Source organism: Rutidosis leptorrhynchoides, chromosome 4, assembly GCF_046630445.1.
Source record: "Rutidosis leptorrhynchoides isolate AG116_Rl617_1_P2 chromosome 4, CSIRO_AGI_Rlap_v1, whole genome shotgun sequence".
In the NCBI taxonomy this organism is placed as follows: domain Eukaryota; kingdom Viridiplantae; phylum Streptophyta; class Magnoliopsida; order Asterales; family Asteraceae; genus Rutidosis; species Rutidosis leptorrhynchoides.
In genome coordinates, this window is record NC_092336.1 from 111,647,675 (window position 1) to 111,667,042 (window position 19,368).

General features: G+C 35.0%; 1 protein-coding gene across 1 annotated transcript; it reads left to right on the forward strand.

Annotated features, from left to right (window-relative positions):
• The first annotated feature begins 16,629 nt into the window (after positions 1 to 16,629).
• On the forward strand, positions 16,630 to 18,710 carry LOC139844071 (uncharacterized). The gene is made up of 2 exons (XM_071834285.1): positions 16,630 to 16,999; positions 18,024 to 18,710. Exons 1-2 carry the CDS (start codon positions 16,695 to 16,697, stop codon positions 18,676 to 18,678), a joined length of 960 nt encoding a protein of 319 aa, XP_071690386.1. The 5' UTR covers positions 16,630 to 16,694; the 3' UTR covers positions 18,679 to 18,710.
• Positions 18,711 to 19,368: the final 658 nt, after the last annotated feature.

The following is a 19,368-nucleotide window of genomic DNA, read 5'->3' on the forward strand; positions in this document are numbered from 1 at the left end:
AATTGTTTTACATCAAAAGTATGCTTCAATGAATAGAAGCAAAGGTAATAGCACGTGACCCTTAGGTCGTTACAATTCTTAGTTCAAAAGTAATTAAGTTTGAATGCAAGATAAAGTAATTCATGCGGAGATAACTCTAGAGCAGCGGGTGTCTACAGCAAGACTAGTACACAGCGGAAGCTAACCTTAAGCACCTGAGAAAGACATGCTTAAAAAATGTCAATACAAAGATTGGTGAGCTATAGTTTAAGTATAACAGTAATATAAGTAGGCCATGAGATTTCAGTGCTACAGAGAGCGTTTCAAATAGTAATCCAAATTAGTATGTTTAAGTATATGCTCAACCGTAGGCACTCGGTAACTAACTTAACGTTTATACCCCCTGAAAGTACACTTGGCAAGTGCGTATGTCTACGAAGTATTAAACACTCGTTAAATGCTAGCGCTACTAGCCCGAGTGGGGATGTCAAACCCTATGGATCCATATCTAAGATTCGCGTTCACCGGTTCAAAAACCAATGAATAAATGTTACCGAGCTAAAGGGAATGTTTTTTTCGTTATATAACCCACACATATATAAGTTTAAGTACTCGTGCCTAGTATCTAAAACATAAAATCTGCATGTATTCTCAGTTCCCAAAATAAGTTAAAGTAAAAAGGGAATGCTATAACTCACCATGATAAGTAGCGGTTAAGTTGAGTCGGGAAAGGTGTGCAAGTAATCGGTCCGAAATTCCTCAACCTAAGTCAAATAGTACTAAGTCAGTAAATCATCTCAAAAGGTTTATAAGTATGTAAATAAGGTCTTAAAGGTCATCATCATTCATCATCAAATAAAAGGTAACAAATAAGTTTCGTTTATGAAAGTAGTTTAAAACAAAGGCTGACTTTGATCAGTCACCACGGCCTCTACACAAACCGAACAGAGGTGAGACCAGTGGCCATGGCTCCGTATATGAGTCATTTAAGTGTGGTAAAAATTTCAGAAGCAAAATCATCTTAGTTTGACCGTGGCGAAGGTCTAAGTGCGAGTAGGTCAGAATTTTCTGCACAACGTTAATGGACATAGCGACGATCGGAGGACCATAAATCCTAACCGTAACTCGGATTAAGACGAGTCTTATATGAAAAATTATCTACACGAACTGAGATATCTGAAAAACAAGGTTACAGTAGCCCAGGTGTACTGGTCTGGTACAGAAACCAGAAAACAGAAACTGTAAACAGGAAACAGAAAAATAAATGGACATAGTGACGTTCGGAGGGCCATAGACTCTAAACCGTAACTCGGATTAAGACGAGTCTTATATGAAAAATTATATAATCGAAAAGATATATTTGAAAATAATAATCATAACATCCCAGGTCTACTGGTCTGTTACAGAAACAGAAAAACAGTAAGCAGGAGACAGAAAACAGGAAAATAATGGATTCCGGTGAGTTTGGTGCTTGATGTTCATCATGGTTCTCATCCTTGATGCCTATAGCTTCAAGTGTACAACTCATTGATGTGTTTACATCATATTGACCATGGTTTGACCATCATAACCCAAGTGCAAATCTAAGTAAAGTTATTAAGTTAAATCATAAGTACTAACACTTGAATCTTTACTTTAGTGAAACCATAAGTTACAAAACTTTGATTATCAACTAGTAAAGTGTATGTAAGCTTTAAAGCTCTTGTTTATGACAAAAATAAGAAGACCATAAGCTATATAACTTAGATCTTACAAAAGTATTTGAAGTTATAACTAGTAAGTTAAACTTCTATGTTCTTGAAGTTATAAAGTTAACTTTTGTTCAAGATAAATGAGATCAAAGTTAACTAGTAACACTTGACCAATCTTAACCAACAAACATGAAATTAAAGTGCATAAAATGAAGTGATAAACTAAGTAAACAAGTAAAAGGTTCATGGTTTGTTCATACTTTTAAAGATTCAACCAAGGTTTGATCTTTAAGTAAAGTAAACTTTAAGTTTACTTCAAGAACTACAAGTATGAGTTACAACACAAGAACTTTCTTTCTTTAACAAGTATTAGAGATCATAAACTAAGAAGTTTATGTCTTGTGTGTTCTTGTTAGAACAAGATAGATAAAGAATCAAACTAATAAGTTTGCTTCATAGAAGGTCATAAGTAAATAACAAAAACAACTAGTAATTACAAGTATTTAAACATTAAGCAAGAACAAGTAAACAACACAACAATTGATGATGATGTTTAAGGGTGTGAATGCCACGGTTTTGGCAAGAAGAAAAGAAGGAAGAGATGCTCAAGTTACTTACCAAAACTAGAGAGAAAAGAGAGAAAATGAAAGCAAGTCTTGTGTGTGTTTTTGAGAGAGGAATGCAAGTGTATGAGTGATGAGAAAAATGAACAAAATCACCCCATATGGAGCCCCCTAGCCCACGGTTCAGCTGCAACAAAAGAGGGAGGGCTTGGTTCATTGGTCACTAGCATGAAAGCCTTACAAAAGTTGGTTAAAAGTGGTGATTACATGGGGATTACATGCAAACTAGATTCCATGAGCCATAACTTAACTAGTTACAATTTAAATACTACTTACAAGTGGAAGGGTGGGCTAGTTGGTCCATAAAAGGTAGGGTGGGCTCATAAGCCCAATATCATGAGTCCATTTCACTAATAAAGCCCAAGTACAAATAATTAACAAATAAATCCAATTAAAGCCCAAGTAATTAACAAGTAACCTTTGTTAATTAAAATGATTATTAAAACTAATAATGAATGCAAATAATATCCTAAAAATATTATTCGTGAAGTTTCGTGTGTCACAAAGACGTTTCGGGCACTTAAAAGTCAAGTACGGGCAATCAAGGTAACATGTAAATGTAATAACATACATTTGTTTAATCACACGTATTAATAATAATAATTATTAATAAATAAATGTTGGAAAATCCATGGTCGTTACATTACCCACCTGTTTAAGAAAATTTCGTCCCGAAATTTTTAAGGAGTGTCCAATAATGGTACCGTATTCGAATAAGAAGGAGCGTATCATAGTTCCGTGAGACCCGTGGGCTCAGAAGTAAGTTATTTACCTTGAAAGGTACTTCGACATATGGAAGTGAGGACAGGTACATGCCGTTAATTAAGTCTCTTATCCTAAGAGATCAACAAATTGATTTCATTTCTGATTAACGTGAGTATGTCATCTGAATGTACATCCACAAAAGGAAAGATGGTGTGTTTAGCCTTACAGGCATCTTCAGTGAGCTGGATGCGTGAAATGCATCATGAATGTTTCTAAACTCATTTAAAACATTGAGCATTTATGTCGTAATAATAATCTGACAGGTAGGATGGAAAACATGGTGATCACAACCACGCATTTTGAAGTCTGGATAGTGTTAGCCACGGATTGTACTAATCCCTTGATTTTGAAAGGAGGCCAGAGGCATAAAGAACTCGATATTTAAGAACGTTTCATTTGAATAAGTGAATTGAAACTTTAGCTGAAAGTGACCAATCGGGCTTGCAAGCCATAATTATTCATAGTGTCTTCAGAACGGTCTGAACGAACAATGAGGGATATCACCTAGTTTACCATACTGCAGGTGAACCTAACCTTGTATGAAATGAAAGCACAGTTCCGTAATGTAACTTCATCTTTTCAGTTATATGTTGAAGTTAGGGTTAATGTTAACTAGAGCAACATACAGTTGCAACCAATGAAGGAAGAAAATATATAGAGTATCCACATCAGTGTCGTAAATATTTTAAGCAGTCCCCTCCCAAGGGGTAACAGGATTCATAGTTTCTCAAAGTTTCTTATGTTACATTTCCGAAAGAAAGTCGCACGTAAGGCGTGGTCGTTGAACGAGGGTGAACTCTTCGAGTGGTTCGTTCTGAATTTATCCGTGTACTTAAGGGGATGTGCGGACGAGAAGATACGTGAACCCTTGGTCCTAACGAATGGTTTACTCCGGGTGAAAAGAATCTCCAAAAATGATTCCTGTGTCTCAACATACTGTTTCATAGAGATGAGGCTTACGAGGGGGTTGTGATTTGTCGTGAAGTATTGAGAAAACTGATTTATCGGCCCGTGTTTTGTCATGTCTAGCTTTAAAAGAACATCTTATGGGTGCAAAAATTTTCTAACAAAATTTTATAAGACCGCCATCCAAAGTAGCTCAAGAGTTTTTAACAAAGATCTTAATAGTAAGTTTCATCTCTAACAGAGGGTGAGAAAAAGTGTGATCCATATATGGTGTAGTCTAATACGAAAACCTTTAATAAAATCAACCAAGGGAGTGTTGAAAATCAAACCTTTGAATGCTAGTTGTGACAACGTAAACGGAACGAAGTTCCTAGTAAATTTAGAAGTAGGTACAACGTGTACCATTTTGCTCAAAACTATATGACTTAAGTTGAATAGCTCGGTAAAGGAGCGGTTTTTAAATAATTTGAAGATATAACTTAGTATCAAAATAAGTAAGTATAAATTTATACATATATGATTTTATAAATCGTTTAAGTGACCGAAAAGTTTTTAGTACCTTCATTGTCTGTAAATCTTGTGAGGACTGTACAAATAAACAACGTGTAATTTTTTTTGATAAACATAGTTTTTCGTATTTCAAAGGTTACGAGTTGAAAAGATTTGAGTGAAAAAGCTTGGAATCCTTGGGTGACCAGTTACTAGGTAATGAAAACTAATGATATAAATGCAGTTTTGGTAATTATCAGGATACAAGTCTTTGGGCCAAAAATATTTACGTGCGAAGCCGTTACTAAAAAGTGAGGTACGAAGGATAGAACACGAGGATGATAAGTTAATCGCTTCTTGAATTTGCAAAATGCCAAACAGGTCGTGACTAATAATGATGTCAGAATACCGATGGTGTTAATGTTACTAAATGAGAGTTTCTTGGAATGAGTTAGGACTTAGAGTTATGTAAGGAAGAGCATTGTTCTAACTGGTGTGGTGAAATAAATCCATGGGGTAACGCAATAGTTTTGAATGGTTTATGTGGATGTCCGAAGGCCTTGCATGACGTGGTAGTCAGTGACTTTATCACATATACATGAATCTCTCGATTTCGACGGTTATAAAGCCTTTATGATGACTTGGATACGGATAAGCAACAAAAATTTTATATAATAAGCAACGAAGATTTTATAAAAATCGTTTATGGTGACAATGTAAGAGAAGGAATGAAGTTCTTAGTAAATTAGGGTTATGTACAACACGTACCGTTCAAAGTATAATATCCTTTGAATAAAATATTTGATTTGTAAAAGTGAAGGTGAAGTTTCATATGTACTTGTCAAAAATAAGTACTCATTTACTTTATTTTATATAACAGATACGATTTCAAAAAAAAATTTGCATGAATGGCAAACAAAATAAATTTATTTTTATAAAGCTTTGAGAGGATAGCACAGTAAAATAATGTGTGTAAAGTTTTGGCAAACAAAATTTCATATTTCGGAGGTTACAAGTTGGAAAAGATTGATGAGAATCGAGTAAAAGACTTTTGAAAATTTCAAGTGATATTTGAGGTAATAAAAACCATTGAGTTTATATGTGTTTGAAGACTATTAGTAGGGCATAAGTCCTTTGACCAAAAATGCTTAAGTGTGAAGTTGTTGCTTATAAGTGAGATACGAATGGGAGGGTATGAGGATAAGAGTTAACCTCTCAATGATTTTAGGAAAATTTCAAACTGGTACGACTAATATCGAAGTAAGAAGGATGATGTTGTGGTTATCATCGAATAAGAAGTTCCTCGTAATAAGTTAGGATTTAGAGTTGCGTAAGAATGAGTTTCAAATGAGATTCTCGGGAAATCTTCAATATAGAATTTGAATTGTTGAAGTGACGGAATACAATTCCTTTAAGTATCGTTGTGCAAGTTTGTCCATTGTATCGGTTTCTTTCATGGCTAGAAGGAGAGCAGTTTTGGCGAGATGGTCAATAATAACCCAGATGATGTCCTAACCGCCTTACCGTCTCTGGTAGTTTAGTGATGAATTTCTTCCCATTTTCATTGTGGGATTTCGGGTCGTTGTCATGTAACTAATAAGGTTCAGTTTTCGAGCTACAACTCTTCCCATAATAGTTTCACCATTCTTGCGAGGTATACGAATAAAATTTCCTCATTATAAATAAATTCCGCTTTCATCCTTGAAAGTTAGTTCGTTCCAACTATTTCGTCAAGCTTCCTAACTTGATGAGTATTAAGTTAATCTTAAAGTTCATCCCAAATCAAATCTTACTGTACTACTGTGAAAAAAAATTCTATCAATCTTCTCAAATAACATATACCTGTACGTAGGTAACTAACCCTTCTCAACTACTACATTAAAACTCCCAAGTTTGGTTAACAGAAGGTCATCTCCAAATGACCCACCTGTTAATCTTAGAGTACCACCTTAAATTATTCCTCTATCTCCGCCAGCTTACCATTTGCTGGTCCTATAGAATACCTAACTCTCATGGTTGTTGATGGCTTATTATTCATAATGCTAAGGTGCTTAGATATAAGGTTTCTATCGTTCTAGTATTAAACAACTCCGAAACAATAAAACATTGTGATGGAACGTACCCTAACTAAAATCAGGATCCATGCGAGTTTCTATAACTGAGATAACGATTGCTCTACCACAAGTTAGTACAAAGTTTTTCCTATTTGAGAACTTTTTCCTTAAATGTCCAGGGTGTCGATCTCTAATACAAATTTTCGGGTTATCAATTCTGCAATCAAGGCCCTTCTTGTACAGTATCTGGGCTACGCGGTTATTCTTTCCCTACCTTTAACAGGATACAATGTGTATGCTCAAATGATTCCTAACAAAATTTTCCTGGGTCACCCCATATTCCTCATGTAGTAACATTGGAACTTCTGCATGATTTACTTCAATATAATCACACTGGCCTGGCATCATTATATTGTAATAAATCGTACGTTCATTCCAATATCAATCCATATGGTCAATGTAACGTGATCACTTCCAATTATACACAATTTCATCTAACGGTGCTTTATCTGTGCCATCAAAATAGAATCGACATAACTAATCTCGCAGTTTCTCGACGTGGGTGCGTAGGTTCCGTAGACCATGTATTAATGCTTAAGTGTCCCGAAGTTTCTTCAAAGGTTTGGATTCAGGTAACGTTGTTAGGTTCCTTCTAAATATTCAATCCGGGTCTCACGTCGGGTTGTACGTGTAGCAAGTAGTAATACGATGTGTTTGAGCATCAGTAGAAGGTACTATGACCTTGTGAAAGGAGATGTCCTCCCGACTTATCCAATGTCTAGGGGTGGTAGGGACTTAAGTGCAGAAGTGTCGTTAGATCGTTGAGCAGTCGTGAAGAATGAAAGAGTTAAGTGACGGTCATGAGAGCGTACAGTGTATGTGTCAACTAAACAATCTTCTCGATTGCATGAAGTAATGTTTCGATCTCTGGAACGGTGGAACAGTAGTAACAGGTAGATTGCACTACTAGTTCTTAGGGTTAGACAAGTGGGAAAGTAGTTCAGGAAAACATCTGAACCGGGAAGGATAAGTTCTCCAAGTCGGTATAACGGATAGTAGATAGGTAGCAAGAGCATAATCAGGCATAACAACTACAGCGACCTAGATCATTTACAGCAGCACGTGGCATGGCAATAGTAACAGTATTATACCGAGGTAACATGCTAAAGGCAGATAGTAGCATGTAGTAATATAACACAGTAGCATGCAATCAAAAGCGAATAATAGCATGCAGTAGTGAAATCACATAGTAGCATACGGCATATAGCAGTAAAAGTAAGCAGCAACATGCAGTAAGTTCAGCGGAAACAAGGAAACTAGCAAGTTGTAGATTAGTCCTATTAGTGAATCCTACTCGGGTCGGTCTTAGACTCACTAATGCAACCTAATTCCCTACAACCAATGCTCTGATACCAAATGTGACGCCCCGTACTAAATCATCATGTACGGACCATCAACAATAGGATCATTACAAGGTCAAACACTATATACGTTTTCAAAACAAGTTGCATTCATAACAAAAGGAGACGTCATAACTAGCGTCAATTGTTTTACATCAAAAGTATGCTTCAATGAACAGAAGCAAAGGTAATAGCACGTGACCCTTAGGTCTTTACAATTCTTAGTTCAAAAGTAATTAAGTTTGAATGCAAGATAAAGTAATTCATGCGGAGATAACTCTAGAGCAGCGGGTGTCTACAGCAAGACTAGTACACAGCGGAAGCTAACCTTAAGCACCTGAGAAAAACATGCTTAAAAAATGTCAACACAAAGGTTGGTGAGCTATAGTTTAAGTATAATAGTAATGTAAGTAGGCCACGAGATTTCAGTGCTACAGAGAGCGTTTCAAATAGTAATCCAAATTAGTATGTTTAAGTATATGCTCAAGCGTGGGCACTCGGTAACTAACTTAACGTTTATACCCCCTGAAAGTACACTTGGCAAGTGCGTATGTCTATGAAGTATTAAACACTCGTTAAATGCTAGCGCTACTAGCCCGAGTGGGGATGTCAAACCCTATGGATCCATATCTAAGATTCGCGTTCACCGGTTCAAAAACCAATGACTAAACGTTACCGAGCTAAAGGGAATGTTTCTGCCGTTATATAACCCACACATATATAAGTTTAAGTACTCGTGCGTAGTATGTAAAACATAAAATCCGCATGTATTCACAGTTCCCAAAATAAGTTAAAGTAAAAAGGGAATGCTATAACTCACCATGATAAGTAGCGGTTAAGTTGAGTCGGGAAAGGTGTGCAAGTAATCGGTTCGAAATTCCTCAACCTAAGTCAAATAGTACTAAGTCAGTAAATCGTCTTAAAAGGTTTATAAGTATGTAAATAAGGTCTTAAAGGTCATCATCATTCATCATCAAACAAAAGGTAACAAATAAGTTTCGTTTATGAAAGTAGTTTAAAACAAAGGCTGACTTTGATCAGTCACCACGGCCTCTACACAAACCGAACAGAGGTGAGACCAGTGGTCATGGCTCCGTATATGAGTCATTTAAGTGTGGTAAAAATTTCAGAAGCAAACTCGTCTTAGTTTGACCGTGGCGACGGTCTAAGTGCGAGTAGGTCAGAATTTTCTGCACAACGTTAATGGACATAGCGACGATCGGAGGGCCATAAATCCTAAACCGTAACTCGGATTAAGACGAGTCTTATATGAAAAATTATATAAACGAACTGAGCTATCTGAAAACCATGGTTACAGTAACCCAGGTGTACTGGTCTGGTACAGAAACCAGAAAACAGAAACTGTAAACAGGAAACAGAAAAATAAATGGACATAGTGACGTTCGGAGGGCCATAGACTCTAAACCGTAACTCGGATTAAGACGAGTCTTATATGAAAAGTTATCTACTTGAAAATATCTATTTGAAAATAATAATCATAACAGCCCAGGTCTACTGGTCTGTTACAGAAACAGAAAAACAGTAAGCAGGAGACAGAAAACAGGAAAATAATGGATTCCGGTGAGTTTGGTGCTTGATGTTCATCATGGTTCTCATCCTTGATGCCTATAGCTTCAAGTGTACAACTCATTGATGTGTTTACATCATCTTGACCATGGTTTGACCATCATAACCCAAGTGCAAGTCTAAGTAAAGTTATTAAGTTAAATCATAAGTACTAACACTTGAATCTTTACTTTAGTGAAACCATAAGTTACAAAACTTTGATTATCAACTAGTAAAGTGTATGTAAGCTTTAAAGCTCTTGTTTATGACAAAAATAAGAAGACCATAAGCTATATAACTTAGATCTTACAAAAGTATTTGAAGTTATAACTAGTAAGTTAAACTTCTATGTTCTTGAAGTTATAAAGTTAACTTTTGTTCAAGATAAATGAGATCAAAGTTAACTAGTAACACTTGACCAATTTTAACCAACAAACATGAAATTAAAGTGCATAAAATGAAGTGATAAACTAAGTAAACAAGTAAAAGGTTCATGGTTTGTTCATACTTTTAAAGATTCAATCAAGGTTTGATCTTTAAGTAAAGTAAACTTTAAGTTTACTTCAAGAACTACAAGTATGAGTTACAACACAAGAACTTTCTTTCTTTAACAAGTATTGGAGATCATAAACTAAGAAGTTTATGTCTTGTGTGTTCTTGTTAGAACAAGATAGATGAAGAATCAAACTAATAAGTTTGCTTCTTAGAAGGTCATAAGTAAATAACAAAAACAACTAGTAATTACAAGTATTTAAACATTAAGCAAGAACAAGTAAACAACACAACCATTGATGATGATGTTTAAGGGTGTGAATGCCACGGTTTTGGCAAGAAGAAAAGAAGGAAGAGATGCTCAAGTTACTTACCAAAACTAGAGAGAAAAGAGAGAAAATGAAAGCAAGTCTTGTGTGTGTTTTTGAGAGATGAATGCAGGTGTATGAGTGATGAGAAAAATGAACAAAATCACTCCATATGGAGCCCCCTAGCCCACGGTTCAGCTGCAACAAAAGAGGGAGGGCTTGGTTCATTGGTCACTAGCATGAAAGCCTTACAAAAGTTGGTTAAAAGTGGTGATTACATGGGGATTACATGCAAACTAGATTCCATGAGCCATAACTTAACTAGTTACAATTTAAATACTACTTACAAGTGGAAGGGTGGGCTAGTTGGTCCACTTAAAAGGTAGGGTGGGCTCATAAGCCCAATATCATGAGTCCATTTCACTAATAAAGTCCAAGTACAAATAATTAACAAATAAATCCAATTAAAGTCCAAGTAATTAACAAGTAACCTTTGTTAATTAAAATGATTATTAAAACTAATCATGAATGCAAATAATATCCTAAAAATATTATTCGTGAAATTTCGTGTGTCACAAAGACGTTTCGGGCACTTAAAAGTCAAGTACGGGCAATCAAGGCAACATGTAAATGTAATAACATACATTTATTTAATCACACGTATTAATAATAATTATTATTAATAAATAAATATTGGAAAATCCAGGGTCGTTACAACATTGATTTATCTAAAATTTCCGAATATGACAATTTAGTAAGTTATGTAATAATTTGAGTTTTATAAATTATCAATTTATTCACCTATCAAGACTTATACGTTGATAATATAATTATATAATAAACAGGTATAGATTTTGAAAGTCATTTTTGGATTAGATGACTTTTGTTGACTCTTGCATGATAATCTCGAGCATTAGGATTGTGATACACTACGACTTGACCTAAATTGTTAGACAGATATTGACCAATATATATATATATATATATATATATATATATATATATATATATATATATATATATATATATATATATATATATATATATATATATATATATATATATATATATATACTTAATATATATATACTTAATATAGGTTCGTGAATTCGAGGCCAACCATACACTTGTTCAATGCCGTCATATGTATTTTTACTACAAAATACAGTATTGTAAGTTTCATTTGCTCCCTTTTTAAATGCTTTTGTAATATATATTTTTGGGCTGAGAATACATGCACTGCTTTTATAAATGTTTTACGAAATAGACACAAGTAATCGAAACTACATTCTATGGTTGGATTATAGAAATCGAATATGCCCCTTTTTAGCTTGGTTGCTTAAGAATTAGGAAAATGACCCCTAATTGACGTGAATCCTAAAGATAGATCTATGGACCTTGACAAGTCCCATTCGGGGTACGAATGCTTTAGTACTTCGATTTATCATATCCGATGAGAGTCCCGGAATGATGAGGATATTCTATATGCATCCTGTTAGTTCGGTTATCAAGCGTTCACCATATGAATGATTTTTATCTCTATGCAGTTTGCGAAATGCCTGATATGAGATGATGTTTATGAGAAATGGAAATAAAAATCTTATGGTCTATTAAATTAATGGAAATGATTGTTTATGTTAAACTAATGAACTCACCAACCTTTTGGTTGACACTTGAAAGCATGTTTATTCTCAGGTTTGAAAGAAATCTTCCGCTGTGCATTTGCTCATTTTAAAGATATTACTTGGAGTCATTCATGGCATATTTCAAAAGACGTTGCATTCAAGTCATTGAGTTCAATCATGATTATTATTAAGTAAATGACAGATTAGGTCACTTATAGTTTGGATATTTTGAAATGGTATGCATGCCTGTCAACTTTCGATGTAATGAAAGTTTGTCTTTTAAAAACGAATGCAATGTTTGTAAAATGTATCATATAGAGGTCAAATACCTCGCAATATAACTATATGTTATTGTATTCGTCCTTGTGGATTAGGACGGGTCATCTCATATAACAATATGAATCAGATAAAATTACTTAAATACGTATAATTATTTAAGACCATTCGGTATGCATAACAACGATGGGGTATTGTTGTTCCACGACAATGACAATAGCCCCTATGGCATCGTTGTCAATGGCATTGTTGTCATTATTGTGGGCAAACCACGATGTGCACAACGATAGTTGTGATTTCTGATTAGTCAACTTTTTTTTTTCTTTTTTTTTCTTTATTTATCCGATACCAATTATTTTACTATATCACCACAACACCACAACAATACAATTTTCCAGAACGCCCTCTCAATTCTATAACAATGTCACATCAGCAAAAATCTCTCCCGCAACACCACAACAGCACAACAGTTTCAATTAGCGTAAAGAATGGACTATTTAAAAATAATCGTAACCTTGCAATAAATCCATTTTATACGATGCACTTCGTGTCTCCACGAAATCAGCCTATAGCCCTGACAAAGTAATAAGTCTCTAGATCGTTAGTAAAGTCACATTTGGAGATTACATGTACATCGTTTTTATCATGGTTCAATTGAATTCTATCTGTAACGACCCAAAATTTGGTATTTGGAACGTCGAGAGTTTGATGTGTAAAAGTTTGATGTATGCTGCTAGGTTATGCGCGCGTTCACCGTTTGGGCCATAACTTACTCATACGAACTCGAATTGAGGCAAATCAAAAGCCAGATGACCGTAATTCGAGCCCGGATGTTTTTAATTTCTAGTGTTGAGCTGAAAGGCTCTAGGAGTGCCGCTTTTGGGCTATGAGCGCAGCTTTTAGTCCTGATTGGGTGTTGTTTGTAATTTTGAAGAGTTAAATGAGGGGCAAATTGGTCCTTTCACTTGGGGACGGGTTTTAAGCCACAAAATGGCAGATGGGAGCTCATTTCAACCTTATCCTCACCCACACAATCCTCTCATCTTTCTAGAGTGAGAAAGCTCCATTTTTAGAGAGATAAAGCTTGGATTGGAGAATAAGGAGGTGAAATCTCTTCAAGGTGCAAGTGTTAATGTTGTTCATCTTCCTTCTAGCTACATTTTGATGGTGATGGTAAGTTCTAACTCCGATTTTCATTGTTTGATTCTTGTTTGGGTTAGGGTTTGAGTTGATGATGATTTATAGAACCCATTTCTTATGAAATTTGGAGGTTTTGGTGTAAGCTTGTGATTATGAACCCTAATATGGTGGGATTAGGGTTTAATGACGAATTTGGGTATATTTGTCTTGATTTTAAGTGATAATCACTAGATTGGAGGAGTATTGGTGATTTTGGTGTTCTTAAGAACAAGTTTGAAGTCATGAACACAAGGTGTTTAATGAAATGCCTCAAAGAGGTGAAGTTGTTGTGATAACTAGGTTTATGATCTAAAATCTACCTTTGATAGTATGATTAATCAATTGGATAATATGGTGGTGATTTGGGTGTGTTTAAGAGTTTGATTTTGGTCAAAATTGGGTGTTGACTTAGATTTAGTGTCAAACTAAGGATTTAGGTCAAGTTTTGTGAAATGGATACTTGAGTACTTGATTAAATTAGATAATAGATGTTTTGGAAACTTAATCACTAGTCATTATTGGCATTGGGTGAACTCAAGTGAATTTGACTTAAGTCAAAGGTGGTCAAGGGCAATATGGGTCGTTATTGCCTAAGTTTGGGTGATTTGGGCAAGTGATATTTGTATGATCATTAACTAACTAGTGATCTAGTGTTGAGACCTAGGTTGGTCTATTTGGGTTTAATTGTGCCTATTGGTGTGGATTTGAATTACCACCCGAAGTGGTAATTGGTTTGTGTCCATTAGATGATTACATGGACGGGTTTTGGTGAGCAAGTTGTAGACCCTAGGCTAAGGGTGTTGGTATTGGATTCTCTTTTAGAGAATTGATGTTTATGTGTTTGTATGTCTATATTTATATAGGTGATTGCTTGCTCGGATGCGAAGGCAATGGTATTGCATATTAACTTATGCATGTGCTCCCAAGGTGAGTGGAATAATTAAACGTGTATGTATATAATGTATTTATTTGCGTAGGATGCGATGTGGGATTAAAGTTCGGGTGTGCGATACCACATCGTGTTGGCATGGGATGAGGGCGTTCGATACCTCATCATCATGTGTGGCATGTGTTATGGGTTTAAAGTTCGGGCGTTCGATACCATATCATATGTGTGCGTGGGCTTGAAGTGTGGGTTTAAAGTTCGCGCGTTCGATACCACATTTCACGTGACGGGTGGGTTTAAAGTTCGGGTGTTCGATACCACCCAGGTGTTAGTGATATATGTCGTTGTACACTAATGGTTGTTGTGAACACCGATGGTCATTCGCGAGTACCATTCCCTTGTATTTATGGTTAACCATGGTTGTGTGAGTTTTGTATTAGCATATTAAATTGTGAACTATATGCTATTAGCGATGTTAGCTTATTGTGAAATGCGAATATTTAGTTTATGCATTGTGATTGCATGGTTGTAGAATTGCTAGCTCGTATGCAGTATTTGTGTAAGTGTCTGCAAGTAAGTATATTATATGTGTATATGTATAATTATTGTATTCACTAAGCTCCATGCTTACTCCCTCGTTGTTTACCTTTTTGTATAGGTACTGTTGGTTGTATTGGAGAATTCTAGTAGCTTGGCTAGGTTGCTAGAAGTTGGCTTATGACGGAGTAGCGTTGGATTTGGATGTGGGTTGGGGTTTGGTAAAATCCCTGGAATCATGCTCATGGTATTGGGTTAGAATGTCGAGTCTTAATCCTTTATTTTGGTGTAATTGGGTCGAAATTGTCACCTTAATTGTAACGGGTCGTTTTGTTGCAACTAATGATTGGTCATGGTTATGTAAGACAAATATGTGTAAACGGTGATATTTTGTGTCATAATGAACTTGGGTTTGGGTTCTTGGAGTGTAAACTTATGTTTGGGTAATTGGGTTGGAATGACACTTAGTCAAATTTCGAATCTGCAACATTAAGGTGCAAGAGCGCCGCTTTTAAGAGTAAAAGCGCCGCTTCTGGTCAGTAACTGGTGGTCTTTTCGAACAGTCGGCAGAAGTGCCGCTTTTTGGCAACAAAAGCGCCGCTCCTGAGTCACAAAAGCGCCGCACCTGTTGGATGGTGCGCCGCTTCTGTTTAAAAAAAAAAAAAAAAATTTAGTCGGTTTTTAATTAAACGGTTTGGAGTCGTTTCACAATCGCACATATGACAAAGAATCGTCAAATGCAATAATAGTACTTTTTGCGAGTTGTTTTGATCGGTTTGGATGTATAGATTTCAAGGTTCCTTCATTTATTGATGGAGATTTTCTAATTTTAATAGTAATATTTATTTTAGCAAAAAAAAAAAAAAAATCAAATGCAATAATATTACTCCGTAATATTTTTTGTGTGCAAAAAGGTTGATAACCGACAACCCGTACCAGTGCACAATCGACTGCCTGTTTTATAATGGGGGCATACTTGACTCGCTCAACGGTTATGGCTATGGGGGCGGCAAAAATCAAATCCCTGGCCTCTGCTTGTTTGTGGCAAAATGCCCCCACACTTACCAACTGAAGTATGTAGCATCGGCAATAATGGTAATAGTAATATTGACGACTGACAATAGAAATTCACATTTTCTTCATTACAATATTTTTTTAAGGACAACTTTACACACTCATTACACGAATATGTACAATAATTCATGAATATGTCCACAACAAGACTTGGGTCACCACGATACCACTACGCTAATGACCTCTCGATTTTCATTACCATATACGTATACGCTATGATTAAACTAAAAAAACAAGCTAAATTACTAACTATACTAATTGTGGACATTGTTTAATTACTCTGTTTTTCCTGTGAAAATTCGCAGTTTCAAGGCCGTATACACATGGGTATATTAGTACAACAACAACAACAACAACAACAGACCCAATCCCACATACGTGAGGAGGGGTATTTTAGTAATAAAGTAATTTTTCTATTTTAGTGTTTTCAAATTCATTCGTTTCTTTTATTGCCCAGTGAAACACTCTCACACCCCTCGTTTGATCTAAGACGATTACTATTAGAATTAAGATACCTTCATCAATAAATGAAGGAACCTTAAAACCGATACATTTAATTCAAACAAAACGGCTCGCTAAACAACTAGATATAGTTAACTCTAACCGAGTCACATTAAATACACAACACAACACAACACAACACAACACCTAAACTAAAAAAAACATAACCAAACGTAACGAATCAAGACATCAAAGGAACTACGAATTTTCGGGTTTTAGATCGCTCCATCTATTTGAAAGAAAAAAAAATAAAAAAATACCAAGACGTGCGTAGTATTTTATGGCTAATGTAATTCTCTCTACACTTTCACTGACTGACTGAATAATAACACAACTGATTATTATGGCTCCAAAAGCCATAGTCATCACCGTTCCGACGTTAATTCTCTCCGTCGCCGGCGCCGGCATCTTTCTATTTTTCCTCATTTCTTCACTTTCAAATTCCCCTCCCACCTGTTCTTGTCCCCCTACTCCAGCCACTCAACAACAACAACAACAGCCACTAAATCATCAGATTTCAGCAACATCTGATGATATAAATTGGGTTAAAACTCAGATCCAATTGAACGGACTTCATATGCAAGATAATGTTCTTCGTAAAGGCATTAATCCTCGTACTCGTGCTCAACAGCTCCAGGATTTAATCCAGTAATTCTCCTTTTTTTATTTATTTATTATTATAATATAATTTTTTTTTTACTAATAGCTACACTTGCAATAGTATTTATGAATTAGGGTTTTAAGATAGGATGAGTTACTACTAAATTAGTTATTATGAACTAACTCTAGCTGATGCCAATTGTCATCCAAATTACACTTAAACTTAGTTATTATGATTACTTCCGCTTCTAGTATTGCTGGATTTAGAAGTTTACTGTTAAAAATGGATTAAATTAAAATATATATAATTAATAGAATGAAAAACTGGGCTAGTTATAGTTTAATGCTAGGGATCTTGATTAAGTATTCAAAATCCCCAAAAAAATGTAACTTTGTAGCTATGATTCTAAAAGTTGGATTCAAATCTTCTACCTTTAGTATGGATCCTATATGTAGGTATGCATCTGTTATAAAAGTTTGATTTTTGTAACTTTATATACAGACGTTTCTTTTACATTCTTCTAGTTGCAGTTATGTCTTCCAATCTTATTAGCAACTTACTATGAAGAAAAATAACTAAATAAATAGAATAATGTAGCAGCTCGTATGTAGTTCGTTTGAAACAATTAGGTCCCGTTTGGCTCACGGAATCCAATGAGATTTTGACAGAATTGGAATTCAATTTTGACATGAGGTGTGTCTAAATTCAATTCCAATTCCGCCGGAATCCCATTGGATTTCGTGATCCAAACAGGGCCTTAGTAAAATCAAGTAAAATAATGAGATGACAGTAGTTAGTTGTATGAAGATTTAGAGTTTAGACTGATATGGGCTCATTAAGTAAAACCAAAAGCTTATCTCTAGGCTTCAAGTTTTGTGTATATTTACCTTTATTGAATGTATGTATATGGATCATGTAATGAGTTTTTTTCTTTTTGTTAGTTTGGTATTGGTGTCTATATAAGTATATATATATATATATATATATATACACTCTTACATATATAATGCACCTCTGTATTCTCAATTTGCATCTACGGACACTAAAAAACATTTAATGTAAATAAACCAGGTACAAAGGTATATCACACTACGAAGAAGATGAAGCAAATAACCATACTTCTTTCCCCTGTCCTGGTGAACTTTTAGTGGAAGAGCACCACAGTAACTACGGTGAGCCGTGGGCCGGTGGACGAGACGTATTTGAATTTCTTGCAGAATCTTCCAAAATTGCCCCTGAATCACGTGTTCTTGAAATTGGTTGTGGGACCCTTCGAGTCGGGTTACATTTCATCAGTTACTTAATGCCACAACACTTTCACTGTTTAGAAAGAGACGAGCTTTCTCTTATGGCTGCGTTTAGGTACGAACTACCTGCACACGGTTTACTTCAAAAACGTCCTATGATTTTGAAAGGTGAAGATATGGATTTTGAAAGATTTGGGTCGGGTTTTACATATGATTTGATATATGCTAGTGCTGTGTTTCTTCATATGCCTGATAAGCTTGTTTGGGTTGGATTAGAAAGATTGGTTGGTAGATTGAAACCTTTGGATGGGCGAATATTCGTTTCGCATAATGTGAAGTTTTGTTCTCGATTGGGTGGTGATGAGTGTAGTAAGAGGCTTAAAAGTTTAGGGCTTGAATATATGGGAAAACATACACATGATAGTTTACTTTTTAATCATTATGAGATTTGGTTTGAGTTTAGAAGGTTTAAAGTGTAATTTCTTTGTATCAAAGATTTTGATTTCTGTAATTTTTTAGCAGGCATTAAATTTGTTATTGAAGAATTGTTCCATGTAAAGTAACGTGATACACTTCTGTTTAAATTCTCCCTACAAAGTATTTACTTTTTTTTTTGCCATTCTTAAATTTATAAAATATTGAACCATATATTTAAAGTTGAATGGTTTATTTTGATAAATTTCTTTTATATAAACATACGTTTAATACTATAGATAATCTTTTATTTATTTTTGATTATTTCATATAGTCATCTAACGTCGTCTATATCATATATTTACAATCAGTAAAATATAAACGTTCCGTTAGTTGGATTAATCAGAACTGGCGGCGTATAACTAGGTTTTAATGGTTATCTTATACATAATCAATAAAATCTTTCTTGCTTTTCAAAACTGTAGTTTTTAATAGTGTGAACTTTTTCAGTTTAGGAGTGTGTTTGGCGTAAAAGCTTATGAGAGCTGGAGCTTATGATTTTAATAAGCTCCAAGTAATAAGCTTTGTTTGGTAGACATAAAAAGTAGAGCTTATGAAAATCATAAGCTCTAGAAAAATAAGCTACTTCTAGTAGCTTATGAAAAAAATAGAGCTTATGAATTGCAAAATAAGCTCCAACTTGTTTACCAAACACTTATAAAATATAATAAGCTCCAGCTACCAACTTTAAAAAT